This window comes from Pistacia vera, unplaced genomic scaffold (genome assembly GCF_008641045.1).
Source record: "Pistacia vera cultivar Batoury unplaced genomic scaffold, PisVer_v2 Contig107, whole genome shotgun sequence".
Taxonomy (NCBI): Eukaryota; Viridiplantae; Streptophyta; class Magnoliopsida; order Sapindales; family Anacardiaceae; genus Pistacia; species Pistacia vera.
The window spans coordinates 180,224-197,155 of record NW_022195104.1 but is presented as its reverse complement, the minus strand read 5'-3'; the positions used below and the strand labels follow the sequence as shown (position 1 = coordinate 197,155).

The 16,932-nt window shown below is 38.1% G+C and overlaps 1 protein-coding gene across 1 annotated transcript; it reads left to right on the top strand.

Moving 5' to 3' along the window:
• The first annotated feature begins 2,516 nt into the window (after positions 1-2,516).
• Positions 2,517-3,306, top strand: LOC116131789. Its single transcript, XM_031417466.1, has 3 exons — positions 2,517-2,898; positions 2,980-3,083; positions 3,205-3,306. The coding sequence occupies exons 1-3, from the start codon at positions 2,517-2,519 to the stop codon at positions 3,304-3,306; spliced, it is 588 nt and encodes a 195-aa protein (XP_031273326.1).
• Positions 3,307-16,932: the final 13,626 nt, after the last annotated feature.

The window sequence follows — 16,932 nt, the reverse complement described above, 5'->3', positions numbered from 1 at the left end:
TTTGCCAACTTGACCTAACTGTCACCCTTACAGGGAAGTACAGTACCTTATTGTTTACAACCTCTAACCCATAGTCTTTATAGTTTATGCTCCGGAAAATCTGCACAATCGATATAAACAAAATTTCAGCAAAAAAAAGAAACCAAAACAACTAATAGGCTGCCAACATAGTTTGTAAACAAAGAAAAAGTATCATACAATCAACTTTTCAACTAATCTTTTCATGTGTATGACAAAAAATAAAAAAGGCTTTTTGTGGTTTCATCGGAGCAGTACTTTATAAGAAAAAGTATCAACTTTTCAATTAAAGGAGTCAAGAAAGTAATCTTGGTTTCTAGTTCAAGTAAACCAGCCATGTTCCATTTTATAAAGCCTTGAAACANAAAAAAAAAAAAAAAAAAAAAAAAAAAAAAAAAAGGAAGGTTTTTTGAGGTTTCATTGGTTTTGTTTGATTTAGAAATTATGGTATAAAGTTGAGTGGTGATGGTGAGCCAACCTAAAAGTAGTGACCTTCTTCTAATAATAAGCTGGCTAATCGTATAATGATATTTAATATTTGTCCTTCAATCATCTAATGTTTTGACATTTAATCAAAATATAACAAACAAAGTAATTTGCCCGTTATATAATAAAGCAACGAAAAATCTAATGCATTATAGCCAGCCTTGCAATTTAACACTTCTAACACAACAATCATAGCCAACCCTGCAAACAATCATGAAACCCCTACAGCCTTATAGTAGTCAATTATGGGCAATAATGTTGTCACTATTCTATTTTAAAGTTCATTTGCTCAAACTGATGGCATTTTGATTGATACCCTTTTGAAATAACAACTCTAAACTATAACCTTACTAATCTCTTTGTCAGACTAATAACATATTGAATCTTGAAGTGTGAATGAATCGAGGTTTTGACTTGAAATATTTTTGAATTCTAGTTATACTTTTGATAACTTCTAGGTGGTGATGTAGCTTAAAGCTTTTGGTTAACAATTGCCATTATGTTTGTGGGAACTTTGAACAGGGTAAATCAGTGGACGTTCAACAAGCTGCTGGTTTGTTGTTGAAAAATAACCTTAGAACAACATACAAATCTATGGCTCCTGCAAACCAACAGTATATAAAGTCAAAGTTGTTGCCTTGTTTAGGAGCTACTGATAGGCACATCAGGTCCACTGTTGGGACTGTTGTTAGTGTTTTTGTTCAACTAGGTGGGATTTCAATATGGCCTGAACTGTTGCAAGCTCTAGTAAATTGTTTGGATAGTAATGACATCAATCATATGGAAGGTGCTATGGATGCTTTGTCCAAGGTATATCCTGCTTTTTAGAACTAATGAATCTTTCGGCTATTAGTTTTTTGTTCTATATTTATGTAATCTATCTCCAAATTATACATATTTAATTTTGTTTTCAACTTCCATATGACTATGTTCCCCACCTTACTTGGTCTGAATCTCACACTAAATTCTAAAATCTATGCAAACAATCATGCAACCCCTCGCGCAGCGCGCACAGTGCTGTGCGTGGTCAGCCTTGCCAATATGCAGGGCAACCCTCCAACCTGCCAAATTCAGCCACCTCCTGCCATCCCCAACCCACCAAACTCCTGAAACAACCTCCCTATGGCCTCCCTTGCCTTCCCTCATCCTTTGGAACCCAAACAAAGCCACTCCACCAATGTCTGCCAACTGCTTAACAAAACGCCACAACCACATCTCCCCTAAATTCGCACAAATCAATCCATTTTCTCATCCAATTCAAAAAAACAAGTAAAAATAAGTACCATTTCTTCACCGGCGTCCTCCTCCTCGCCTGAATTCTCGCCAGCGTCCTCCTTTTCAAAACTGTTTTCTGATTCTTCTCTCTATTCTTGTGTCGTCATCGTCTCCTCTGCCTGTGGATCACCTTCACTCATCGGATGATCCACCGGAGTGTCGTCTTCGACAGCCTTTGAACTGCTAGCGCTACAGAGGTCTAGGTTTCGAAGTGGGGTTGAGTTTTCTTCATCTTTGTGAATGTCAGCCATGATTTTGTGTAAGGAAGCTTTAGGATTGAAAATGGATTGAATATTTGTCAGAATTTGGGCACTATAGTCGTTGGAAATTGCAGAGAAAGGAATAGTCTTCGTCGGTTGTTTTTTAGCTAACACCTTCGATTAAGCGATTTTGAATGGGTAGGGCTCATTTTCAAATTTCAAAATTTAAACAACTTTCGTTAATTATGATTTTACCCATATATGTTTAAATTTTTTTAGTTTAACCCATTTTACATATTTAATGAATCCTAAGTGTACCACATCAGCTTTTCTAAATTAAAAAAAATCAAAAAGATTTTCAATGTCATTTGTTAAATGCAAACTTAGGATGTTGGGGGAGTTAAATTTCCTCCTTGCTAGTTGCTACTACGAGTGATATGATGGGAAGATAAGAAAGGAAACGGCGTCGCACAACCACATCGACTCAACGTAAACGAAACGAAGGAACTTCTCTACGAGTCCTATTTCAGTTAGAGAATGGAGGACTTTTGGAAGAGAGCCAAAACCTTCGCGGAAGAAGCGGCGAAAAAATCACAAAGCATAACGACCTCAACGAAAATCGCCGATCTGGTCGCCGAGACTGCCAAGAAGTCTAAAGAACTGGCATTGGAAGCGTCTAAGAAAGCCGATGAGATCAAAACTGCGGCGCTCAAACAAGCCGATCAGATCCCTATCAAGTCCATCACCGACATCATTCCTCCTCAGCTCTCTTCGTTGTCGTCCATTGCCACCTCATCATCCTCTTCTTCGGATCTCACCATCTCCGACTCTGAGCTACGGAAATTCGGTGTCACTGATGATTTGAAAGAGTTCGTTAGAGGACTTACTTCTAGTACATTCCAGAACTTTCCTATTCAAGGTAGGTGAAAAATAAAGTCACTAAAAGTTCAGTCCTTTTTTTTATTTTTTGTTTTAATTTTTCGGCATTGTGAGTATATAGATGAAGCTGAGACGTCTGATGTGCCTACCACGACTTCGAATGTGAGGAAGGATCTGACGGAGTGGCAGGAGAGACATGCTACGCTTGTTCTCGCCACTGTCAAGGTAATCTAAGATTTTTTTTTTTTTGAGAAATGTATATGTATTAATTTGATATTTTTGTACATCAGAGGTGGAATTTAGTTTAAAGTGGGGGACTAATTTTTATAATAATTAATTGCTGCAGGCAATCTCCAAGTTGAGATATGAATTATGCCCCCGTGTTATGAAAGAAAGGAAATTCTGGAAGATATATTTTACGCTTGTTAGCACTCATGTAGCTCCGTAAGTAACTTTTAATTTATCTAATTCTGTTTTGGCTTACAATACGTTAAAACTTTGCTTCATTGTGATCTTGGAAAAAAAGTGACTTTGACGGTGTCTTAGTGTAAACATTGTTGTTTATGAATTCTTGTTAGTAGAAGAGATTTGTTATTAGAATTGACGTCATTTTGTATTGTATCCAGAGAAGAAAGAAACCCGAAGACAATTTTAATAAGAATGATCTGTTAAATTTCTTCTCATCAATAGTATGTTCATGGGTAAACGTTGATTCATATGTGTTTGAATTTTGTGCAAAATAGTGTAGATCATTAGAAACTGAACATTTGGCATGGCAATATAGGTTAGACAATTGGAGTATAGTTAACTGTTTCCATTTAAAGCCAATATTTGTTGATTTCTTTGGTTTCCATAGCCCGCTTGTCAGAGCCCATGAGATAATGCAGTTTTTAATTTTTTGATTTCTCGGTTTGGGTATAGTGGAATAAAATCAAGATAAAAAAATTGAAACCTGAATAAGAATATTTATGTGATTTATATTTTAAGGCTTGTTTTAATTAAGCTTTATAGATGGAATTACTGAATCTTTAGAACATATGCTAATGAATAAGTGAGGTTCCTGTTGAATTGAGTTAGTTGGTAAAGGATCGCAAAATGTAAACTGGAATCGCAAAATGTAAACTGAAGTACAGAGGTGAATTTGGGAAGAAGACAGAATAATTCTCATTAACAAAAAAATACTGTAGCTTACAAATTTATAATACAAAAGGAAAGTAACTTCCAAAACTAACTATTTTTACATTACAGCTAGCTAAGTCAACCCAGTCAACCATTCTTAATATCCCAACATCCTCCCTTAAACAAAACCTCTACAACTTGTCACTACTTCCAGTAACCAATATTACCAACTATCCTAACATCCTCCCTTAAACAAAACATCTTTAACTTCCATTACTTGTGTGACCATTATCACTACTTTTGCCACATTATCAATCTGCTGCACCTTAGATCAATCAAGTAAATATCACCTAAAACCACCAATATCTTTCTTGTCACCAACAAACCTGCAAAACTCCATGACAAAGAAGTGCAAGCACATTCCACCAGTAACCCTGCAAAATTTCATCATAAAGAAGTGCAAACAAAGCTCCACCAGAACTACAAACAAAATTCTACCAGAATTGCAAACAAAACTCCACCATATCCATCAGTAAAAAAAAATGACATCAATATTTAGCTGGTAAGAAGCCACTCAGGCAACTGCACCAACTCCAGTCACCTACATCATCTTCAGCAGACAAACTCAATTGTACACCAAACTTCACAGCTGCTAAGAAGCCACTCAGGCAACTGCACCAACTCCAGTCACCTACACTAATATTTAGCAGACAACCTCAATTGTACACCAAACTTCACAGTTGCTAAGAAGCCAAGTTAGTTGGTAAAGGGTCGCAAAATGTAAACTGAAGTACAGAGGTGAATTTGGGAAGAAGACAGAATAATTCTCATTAACAAAAAAAACTGTAGCTTACAAATTTATAATACAGAAGGAAGGGCAAAACAGTAACTTCCAAAACAAACTATTTTAACAGCTAGCTAAGTCAACCCAGTCAACCATTCTTAATATCCTAACAAATTGATGGAAATGTCTCTTTATCTTTGCTATACTTAAACTCAGGTATGAGAAGCAGTACATGGAGGAAATTAAGCTCAAAGCAAAGGAGATCAAGGATGACCAAGTGAAGCCAACTCCTGTAGTTGGAGATACTGATAAGTCAGAGGTGACGGGGAAGAGCTCGAAAAGTAAGACTTCATCCACTGAGCAGGACTTGGACACATTTCTTTTGGGAGATCTCGAAGATAGTGATGGGGGTCCAGGTATGTTCTTTTAACTCTGGGATGCATGGTCATGATCCATAAGCCAATGTGATCTCAGGTTCACCATTCAGATGGTTGCGACGTTCTTTTCTCAATTCAAACTTTATCACCCTTGCCCTGGGTCTATGATGTGACCAAGCATTCAATTATTGCATAGTATAAGTATGTAATCTTTCTGCGCAATATAACAGCTCTCCTGCAATGCAACTTGTTTGCACCTGACATATTCACTTTGAGCGATGTAGTTATGATGCATCAATGTAGTCAATTGTCAGCTTTGATGACAACATAATGTATCAGTGCGTTTTGAAATTTCCAGAATGGTATCGAGTTGTCAAAAAATTGAGCTGTTGAAATAAGAGATGGTGAAATGCCTGATTGAGTGGAAATTGAAATGCTTCAATGCCTTGCTTTCTTTTCTTTTTCTTTTTCAATTTTAATGCATTTAAAGATAAGTGTTGGACTCTCTTTGTGGCAATATATACAATAAGAAATTGAATGATGTAGCTCATTTGTTGAGCTCTTTGAACGTTCTTGTTATTTTCTATGCTAAACGAAGAACTTGGTGAATTGATAATGATATACATTTTCTAGTGATAAGCTGTTTTCTTTTTCTTCTGTGGTCCACAAGCAAAGCCCATAAAATAATGTTCATTCCTTGTCATTGGTGAACGTAGTTTGCTCAATTTTGGCTGGTTAACTTTATTGTGTTATCATTTTCAGTTGCTTTTATCAGCCTATGCACATTGTATACAGAAGTGATCTTCTGGTTTTACTTATTGCACAAATTTTTACATGTGGACTAGGGCAAGATCACGAATAAACTGCACCTGACAATTTATGTTTTATTGTCTTTGGTGTTTGATTTGGCAATTTTACAAGCTGTTGGCACATTGTCTTTCAGATGATGGTGATGCAAGCTTTGATGATGATTTTGACAAGATTGGCAATTCTGTAAGTTACCTTCTGATTTCCTTCCTGTCAGCGTCCAATGTTGTACCTTCTGTTTTACTTTTCCCTATTTCTTTAAGAATCATTTGAGGTTTCACCAGAATTTGATTATCAATGACGGACATGATTAGTGTGCAGCACCTTGCCGGAGTAGTTATACCTAAATTAATTTGCATTTGTTTCATTTATGGCCATGTCCAGGATGTTGAGGATGAGAAGCGTCCCGAGAAGGCAGATGCTACTGACAGCTAGAGTGCTGCCAGTAATTGATGAAGAGGACTGCAGATGAGAAACAAATGAACAGTTAATGCAGTATCCGAAAGTTTACGAGGGTGAACTTTGGTGGAGCCGTGGAGGTAGTAGAGGTTTGGTTTGTTGGAAAATATGCAGATGGTATTTACTTTTGAGTAATTGTGTTAATGTTGACAGATTATGGTGCCTATTTTTAGTTAAATAGAGGAGGTTAGAATTTCAATGTGCCTTGTACAGCACAATGTATTTGTTAATTCAAAATGTTTCATTGATTGTGATGAGAACACCCGAAAATCACCCCCAAACTCAATGAAATACTGTTAATGAAAACTAAATGGCACAGCTCTGTTTTGGAGACCCAACTGATATATATTGATTTGAATGGCAAAACACCGTAAGCAGAAGAATAAAATGACAAGAAAAGATAAAATAGTTGCTAGCACGTCGAGGGTCTAGCGGCCTTCCAACTAATTCCAGTTTCTCTATATCCCATCAGCTAGCTATTGCTCCCCTTTAAATACAACTGATATCACACTTTCTGTACTCAAGTAATCACACTTTTCTACCCTCCCTTACGTGGAGATTCCTCCTAACCAATTCTAATCTGAATTCCCCTTGCTGCCATTGTCCACTGAATTTCCCAGGTTGCCCTTTTTCTTCTTCTTGTACAATTTAGTTATAGGAGGCTTATCAATACCCCACCCTTCTTCGAGACCTACCTTGTCCTCAAGGTGAAAATCTGGAAACTGCAGCAAGATCACATCATAAGCCTCCCAAGAAGCTTCAAATGGTGGGCGGTCCTGTCATTTAATTAGAACCTCCAGAGAACCATTCAGCAGTTTGCAAGTAGAGAGGACTGCTTCAAGATAAACCTGTAGTTCTAAGTCTTCAATTAAAAAGGGGGGAAGCTGTTGATCCGGAACTGAAGAGTGGAGACTTGGCTTAAGCTGGGAAACATGAAACACCGGGTGGATTCTAGAAGTCGGCGAGAGGTCCAATCGATAGGCCACAAGACCAATCCTGTCTAACACCTTAAAGGGCCCATAGAAGCGGGGACTTAGCTTCTCATTGAGCTTCCTAGCTAAGGACCGAAACCAATATGGTTGGAGTTTCAAATAGGCGAAATCCCCTGGGTGAAAAACAACATTCCGGGGTGTGAATCCGCAGACTGCTTCATCTGCTCTTAAGCAACAGCCAAATTGTGCTTGAGGTCTTCCAATATGGCATTTCGGTCTCTAATCTGGCGGTTGACATCTTCAATCAAAGAGGGGCAGTCCGTGAGTTTTAACAGAATGGGAGGGTCTCTGCCATAAAGAGCTTTGAAGGGGTCATTTTGGTGGAACTGTGGTATGTCGTGTTGTACCAAAACTCAACCCACGCTAACCATTTGGGCCACTGTCGGGGTTGGGAGCTGCAAAAACAGTGGAGGTAGGCTTCTAAGCACCGGTTAACCACCTCTGTTTGCCCATCTGTTTGGGGATGGTAGGCAGAGCTGAATTTAAGAGATGTACCTGCTGCTTTAAACAACTCTTACCAAAATTGGCTCATGAAGACCCTATCGCGATCATACACAATAGATTGTGGAAAACCATGGAGTTTTACCACCTCACATATGAACACAATGGCGACATCCTTGGCTGTGTACGAATGGGTTAACAATAGGAAATAGGATTATTTCATGAGACAATCAACTACCACGAAGATAGTGTCAACCCCTTTGGCCTTTGGCAAACCACCGATGAAGTCCATTGAAAGGTCACCAAACACTTGGGTTGGAATAGGGAGGGGCTGTAACAGCCCTGCAGGCCTGAGTGAAGAATGTTTATTGACTTGGCAGGTAGCACATGTCTGTACAAATTTGATCACATCCCTTTGGATACCCTCCCAAAACACAATAGTAGTAATGCGTTTATAAGTCCGAAAGAACCCAGAGTGGCCCCCACTCGGACTACAATGAAACTCTTCCAGCAACTTCAGAATGAATGTGGAATTTTTAGGGAGGACTAACCTATTTTTAAACAATAAGAAACCTTTGCGAAGCTGGTAGTAAGGGCGACTATTGGGGTCGAAAAGAAGATCTTGAACAATAAGTTTGAGCTTCGGATCAGTTTGTGCTTCAGTTGCTAAAGCATCATAGTCTGTGAAGTGAACTGTGGTGATGGCCGTGAGTTCCCTAATGTCGTCTCTCCGGGACAAGGCATCAGCCACCTTGTTAGAATTGCCCAGAAGGTAGTGAATCTCAAATGAGTACCCAATCAGCTTCGAAATCCACTTGTGCTGATCTGGCGCTTTAACCCTTTGGTCCGTGAGAAATTGCAAGCTTCTCTAGTCTGTCTTGATGATAAATTTGCAACCAATGAGATAATGACTCCACTTACGAACGGCAAAGACAATAGCCATAAGTTCCCGTTCATAGGCTGACTTCAACCGAGATGGCAGTGAGAAAGCCTTGCTGATGAAAGCAATTGGCCTAGCATTCTGCACCAAAACGGCACCCATTCCAGCTCCTGAAGCATCCGTCTGAATCTCGAATGGAAGCTCAAAATTAGGTATGGTTAAAACGGGAACAGTGGTCATGGCGGTCTTGAGATTGTCAAATGCCATTTGAGCTTCCTTACTCTAGCTAAATGAATCCTTTTTTAATAATTGGGTAAGGGGTTGGGCGATGGAACCATAACCTTTCACAAACTGTCGGTAATAACCCGTGAGCCCTAGAAACCCTCTTAAGCTTTTCACATGATGCGGTACCGGCCAAGATATCATTGCTTCAATCTTTTGCGGGTCAGCCTCCACCCCGTTAGCAGAGATTAAGTGGCCCAGATATTCCAACCTGTATTTAGCAAACAGACATTTCTTTTGGTTTACCACCAGTGAGTTATCCTGCAAAATTTGAAAAGTGTGTCGTAAGTGTTGGATGTGGGTAGTCATGTCCAAGTTGTAAATGAGAATATCATCAAAGAAAACCAGAATAAACTTCCGTAAGAATGGTCGAAAAATCGTATTCATGAGGGCCTGGAAAGTAGATAGGGCATTCGTTAACCCGAAGGGCATCACCAAGAACTCGTAATGGCCCTCGTGGGTACGGAAAGCTATCTTTGGAATGTCTTCCTCTTTCACGCGGATTTGATGATACCCCGACTTCAAATCTAACTTGGAAAAGACTGTAGCTCCGACTAGCTCATCCAACAGCTCTTCAATGGAGGGGATAGGGAACTTGTTGGGTATGGTAATGCTATTTAAGGCTCTAAAGTCAACACAAAATCTCCAACTCCCATCCTTTTTCTTAACTAACAACACGGGACTGGCGTAAGGGCTCGTGCTTAGTTGAATAATCCCCGCATCCATAATTTCCCCAACTAATTTCTCAATCTCATTTTTGGAGATAAGGGTATTTATAGGGTCTGATATTGGGTGGGTTGATTCCTGGTTGCAGGGTAATGGCGTGATCAAGCTTCCGACGGGGGGGCAGTCTAATGGTTTGGTCAAAAACTTGGGTGAAATCTGTCAATACCTCTGCCACCATAGGGTCCAATTGTTCTTCTTTTTGATTTTCTCAGACCTCTATTGAATTGCATTCCACCACGTACCCATCCCCTTCCAGTGGAAGTAGCCCAAGTAAAGTCTTTAGAGAAACCACTGTTTTCACCAGTGAAGGATCTCCTTTGAGGATCACTTGCTTCCCTTCTCTATCGAATGCCATAGTCAATTTGCCCCAATTGGAATAAACATCACCTAAAGTGCTAAGCCAAGTAATTCTAAGGACCACATCAGCCCCACCCAATTGAAATGGAAAAAAATCATGCTGAACTTCCATTCCCTGCATTTCAATTTTGATATCTCTACATATCCCTTCACCCTTGATTTTGAATCAATTACCCACCATGACCCGAAGGACTTCGTTCCATCAATCGGAATCCCCAATTTTTGCACTAACCCCAGTGAGATAAAGTTATGCGAGGCTCCACTGTCTACCAAAACCACCACCTTCTCACTTCCGATCTGCCCCCGAAGCTTCATGGTTATTTCTGAAGTAATGCCCACGATGGAATTTATGGATAGTGAGAGAGGATTACCTTTCGGAGAGTTTTCTGACTCTGGCTCACCCGTGATTTCCCCTCTGTCAGGTTCATCGTCATCCATCAGCAAAGGAACTTGAAGACATCGACTTTTACACCGGTGATTTGGCCCAAATTTCTCGTCACACCAGAAGCACAGCCCCCTTTAGCGTTTATACTACAAATCTGCCTCCGCCAGTCGCCGGAATCCGTCGTTGCGAGGTGGAGTGGTTGTTCTTCCCATCGTTTTTTCTCTCCTGTCCCATATCCGATTGTTCTATCCTGTTTCTGGAGGTTTAACTCCCATATTCTAGCCATTTTGTCATCCCAAATCTGGAGCAATGGAGACCCGATTGTATCTCTCGGGTTTGCTTATTTGTGTTTCGGATTTGCCCATTTGGTTTTTAAAAAGTCTAGGCTTAGATTTGTCCAAGACCCGGTTTTTCTTTTCTATTCTATGGGCCTGGTCAATGAGCTCAAATAGACTATTGAACTTACTTACCCTTAACTCAGCCCTTAACTCTTCCTTAAGACCATTTGCAAAAATACCCATCAAAAGATCTTCTCTTAACTCACGCAGGGGAGCTAATGATTCTTCAAACTGCTCACGAAATTCAATAACAGTCCTAGTTTGCTTCAATGCGACCAGTGCTTCATACGTAGACCCCTTATACGATGGCCTGAATCTTTCCACAAGCGTTGATTTAAAATAACTCCAGGAGGTTATTGGCGACCGAGTTCAACCCACTGGTACCAGTTCACAGTTCGTCCCTCCATACACACTGCTGCTGCCTGTACCTTCTCTTCCTCTTAGTATTTATTTACTGCAAAATACCAATCAGCTCTGAAGGTCCATCCAAAGGGATCATCCCTGTTAAATATCAGTAGTTCCAGTTTACGAATCTTCTTGTCCTCATTCTCGTTATCGCTGCCCTGTTTTCGTTCAGATTCCTTATCGTGGCTGGAAGTTTTATCCCCGGTTGAGGAGGATGATTTCTCCTTATTTCGTTGTTCATCCCTTTCTTCCCTCATACGCATTAATTCGCACATCTCCGTAAAGTACTCCCTCACACTTCCCAGGTCAATTTTCATCGCGTCCATACTTTCTTTTACTATCTTCATTTCTTTTTCCACGTTTTCCATCCTGTTCTCCATCTTTGGTTTGACCATTCCCCAACCTAGCTCTGATATCAAATTGATGAGAACACCCGAAAATCACCTCCAAACTCAATGAAATATTGTTAATGAAAACTAAATGGCACAACTCTATTTTGGAGACCCAACTGATATATATTGATTTGAATGGAAAAACACTGTAAGCAGAAGAATAAAATGACAAGAAAAGATAAAATAGTTGATAGCACTTCGAGGGTCTAGCGGCCTCCTAACTAATTCCAGTTTCTCTATATCCCATCAGCTAGCTATTGCTCCCCTTTAAATACAATTGATATCACACTTTCTGTACTCACGTAATCACACTTTTCTACCCTCCCTTATGTGGAGATTCCTCCTAACCAATTCTAATCTGAATTCCCCTTGCTGCCCTTGTCCATTGAATTTCCTAGGTTGCCCTTTTTCTTCTTCTTGTACAATTTAGTTATAGGAGGCTTATCAGATTGTTTTAGAAATTTATTATCAAATGCTCTTATTTGATTTTGTTCTCAACATATAATGGAGGACTGGAACTTTATAGAACTGCTTATAATTTATTGGACAATACTATTGAGGATAACAGGTAGGGAAGGTTAGGGGTGGGATAATCGGTTAACCGAACCGGATGGGGTAAATCGAAAACCAAATCGGTTTTCGGTTTAGGAAAAAATGTAAACTGAAATCGGACTGGTTTATAAAATAAATCGAACCGAATATTCGGTTTTGTTATTCGGTTTTCAAACGGGTTTTCACATTATGTGTTTCTGTAGTTACCATTCATCCATCATCATGCTTGAATTAGAAGACATCCATTACCCTGTTTCACATTAAGATACGAATCATTACCCACAGAAACAAAAAGTTGCCGAAACAAACATGAAATTAAGCTTGAATTAGAAGACATCCATTACCTTGTTGAATCGGCGGTTTCGTGATGAACTAGGACTGCTGATCGTGGAGCAGCTGAAGATTGAAGATCTAAATAGGCGAAGATCTAGCTCAGCTATGGTCGTCGCCTTTGGTCGCCGTTTGCCGTCGTCGATGAGAATGGTTAACGGTAATGAGAAGACAGTTTGGAGAGTTTGGTGGTGGGTGGCGTTGGCGAGTGGTGATGGAGTCTAGAAGAGTGGAAGTGTCGAAGTAGAGGTGGAGGGAGGTGGAGTTTTTGCAAAAAGTTGCAGTGGAGTCTGGATTGAAGGGTGGAAGTGCCCAAGTGGAGCTGTGGAGGTGGAGTTTTGCAAAAAGTTGCGATGGAGTTTGGAAGTGGAGGTGGAGTTTGATAAAATAAAATAAAAAATTTATTTATATACTTAGGGTTATTTAGGGTAAAAACCGGTTTGGGAAAGCTCTTAAACCAAAAACTGAACAGGTTTTCCAGTTTTTCAATTTTTACAAATCGAAAACTAAACCGGTTTACAAAAAAAACTAGATTTTTGGTTCGGTTTCGGATCGGTTTTCGAAATAATTTCTCTCACCCCTAGGGAAGGTAAGTGGAGAAAAATATGCTACAATTCATCTTTAGGATGGGAGCGAAAACATTTGAACCCACTGAGGTATCCTTGAGCTAGCTCTATACCATGATTCCGTATTACCGAAATTGAACATCTTGGAATATTTATTAACCACTTGTTCTACACAACGAACATTTTCAAGCTAGTTATCAACATGTATTATTTTATTTAAAGGCGTTTAGATCATATAATGTTTTATTATAGAGAGTTGTTATATTGATAGAAAGGTAGATCACTTTGAAGATTACTAGGAATGTTTAGAAAATGTGTTTGGTTGGTTCGAATAAATTGGTGAATAATATATTTGGTTAGGAGGATAAATGGACGAGTATGTTAGATAACAAAATTACATTCCTTTTTAAATATTAATATAATATTATTTTTTTGAATCATTTCTTTTAACCCCTTACATTTGAAATTTTGCTAAAACACCTCATCCATATAAAATTTTAATTTGTAACAAAATCATCACCATCCACCCCAAGCCACTGTTAGGAGCAAATCACCACCGTCGGCTACCACCGGCAGTTGATAAAATGACGCACGACTGGTCATATATGGTCGGTCATGCACCAACAAAGCCATTTTCGGCCATAGATCACAAATCCATGGCCATTTCATGACTAGATCTATGGCCATTTCACGGTTGTGAAACAGAGACTGTGAAATGCCATAGAAACGGCCAGATCTGATCGTTTCCAGCCATGGATCACAAATCCATGGCTGAAAAGGCCTTATTGGCTAGATCTCGTCGGTCGTTCACTATTATAGCAGTCGACGGTGGTGGTCTTGGGTGGCTAAGGGTATTTTGTTAATTTTAAAACGTTTTTGTGGCTAGGGCGTTTTAGCTAATTTCTCAAAATATAGGGGGCTGGGTAATTGTTATTTGGTAGATATTTGAGGGCAATTGTGCTCGAAATGATTTTTAATTAAGGGTAAAGTAGTTATGAAAATTAGATTACCACGATAATGTTTTAATCCTAGAAGTGGGAGAGGGTATTGGATTACCCTCCACTTTACCAACAATAAACACTATTTATAATAAAAGATTTTCGTAATATTTTATTATTTATAAAATAAATACTGAATCTTACAAAATGAACAAAGATTACTTCGTTATCTTATATCACCCTGGTCCAAACGCACCCTTAGAATTAGGTTAGACTAATTGAACAATGTAAACTATATGAGAGAGTTGATCTTCTGTTCACTCACGCGGCACTTGCTCTCATTACACGCAGAGTCAGCGAGCTGGGAAACTGTTTATAATTTCCACTCTCGGTAAGCTGGTGATTTATAAATCTAGTCAGAAATAAAATAAGAAATAACGGAGCTACCCATTTGAATTAGTTATTTTGATTGGAACGTTTCTAATTGCAAAGCAAAAGGTAAGTTTAAAAAATAAAGACAATTTATATTTTTTTATAGTAATACTCTATAATATTTATGTAGTCATAAAAAATTCCGGTCTCAACTTTGGTCAGTTATAAATAAGAATAAATATCACATTGTAATAAGTTATAATTTTTCTAGGTCCCGTCTTAAGGAATTTGCCTTTACATAGTAATAATTATATGTATATTACAAAAAATACATGTTATGTTACATTAAAAATTTAAGATGAAATAAAATATTTATCTAAAGTTATTTAGGACATTGATTTATGTTTTAAAGTTGTTACCATATCTTTTATCTTGTGGGTATATAATAAGCTGCCAACATGAACATCTTCTTGTTGAAGCCAGAATATTTCTAGCTCTCAAGCATGTTCAGAGCTTCTTGGCATGAAATTTTTGGTATTTCCGTACTATCATCCTTAAGATGATCTTCTTTCTCTTATTGTCTAATTCAAGTAATGATTTTTTCTTCAGTTAAAACATATACGACTTGTTGTTCATTTGGATAATTGAGGAAGATATTAATATCCATTTGATTAGGGTAGTGAAGTTGTCGAATCTGATAACTAAATTTTACAGTGACTCTTTGATATCCATTTCCTTAGTATCATAATACTACTAAAACAATGAATTGAAATCCTAATATTACTAAAACATGAATTATAAAATAAGAAATCAAAATAATAATTCTTGTAACTATATCTGTATTAAATTATAACATCCTTATAGTAATAAATTTAATTGATCTCAACATTATAACTATAGAAAGGTTCTAACATATATATATATATATATATATATAATTTAAAAAAGAAAAGTATATGTAAATAATATCACACATAACATATATAATTAATTTTGATTTCAATTAATAATTTTCATAAATGAGATAACCGAAGAATTGCATTTTTTTTCGGCTTGAACAACATGCACCCACCCATAGTAGGCTATAAAGACAATTTGATACCCAAAAAGTTTGAAAACGTCAGTTATCTACCTTCCGTCCAAATCTGTTAGTAAAGTTCGTTTAAAGAAGGACAATATGATAATTTTATATCCAACAAAAAAAATATAACATTTTGCATTGGTCACGTGTTCATTTTCTCTCTTTAATATTAATTTTATAAAAATCTTCCTTCTCAATTTTAATTATTTTATATTTATAATTAATTTTAATTAAAATTCCATCTTCATCTTCTTCGTCTCTCCCTAGAACCAGGACAACAACCAGCAAAAATGACCAAAGCCCCAAAAAAAACCTCTCTCAAATCACAAGGGTCTGGGGAGTTTTATGGTAGCGATTATGAAAAAAAAACTCCCAAGCAGACCCTAAAAGATTCAATGCAAAAAATCCCGAAGAACCACTCTCAAACACTCAAAAGAACCAAAACACGCAAGGCATAGAAGGGTTGGGGCAAAACCTCAAACAAGTGGTGAGCCAAAACTTGGAAAATCAATCATTAATGCCAAAACCGATCAGAAGTCCCAAAAACACTCCCAATTAATCTCTAACCATCAATTTCCCATTAGAAACCCCCCAAAACACCAATCAATCCCAATTTAACAAACAACAAAAACCCTAAGAATTCAATCAACGATGAAAGTAAGCAAACGACGACGGGAAAAATGGGAGTTTTAGAGATGGCACACCGAAAAGACGATTGGCGGGGAGAGGAAAGGTTTTCGGTGATCGGGCTTTCGGAAAATGGGTTGGGAAGTGCAACAGCTTTGCAAAAGACCCCCCCTTTTTTTGTCCTTTTATGAGAGAGATGAAGAAGATGAAGACGAGAAGAGAGAGAGGAGAGAGGCTTTCAATCTGGCCAGCTTCTAGTCCATATTCCGGTGCCGGGTTCTTGCCTAGTGACCAGAGGAAAAAGAGGGAGAAGAAAGGAAGGAAAGAGAAGGGAGAGAATAAGAGAAAGATAAGAGAAAGCGAAGGGGGAGAAGAAGAAGAAAGATAGGAGATTTGGGCGGATTTTTTTAATGTTTTATTAATGTAATTTTTTTAAACTTTCTTTATTTTTGTATGCACAAACTCTAAAACATAAAAAGTCAAAATTACCTTACAAAAATTTTAGAATATCGATAATACCATTTTAGTTAACAGATTTACTAATGGATTTGTCATTTTAAAACTTTTTGGGTATCACTTTGTCTTTACGGCAAACTCTGGATAGGTGTTGTGTCGTACCCCCTTTTTTTTCTAACAAAGGACAAAAATTGTTTCGCTTGCACTTCTTATGTTCCCCTTCTCCTGTTACACTTTCCCGTCTCCTCCAAACCCTTGTTTTGTTGTTGTATTAGGACTATGGTTCTTTCTTCCCGCTTAACCTCCATATTGCCCTTCTCTTTTCGCTTAATCCCCGCCATATCCTCTTCTCTCTGCAGAGCTGCACACACCTTGCCTTCACCCTCACAACCCCCTCCTCTACCGAAG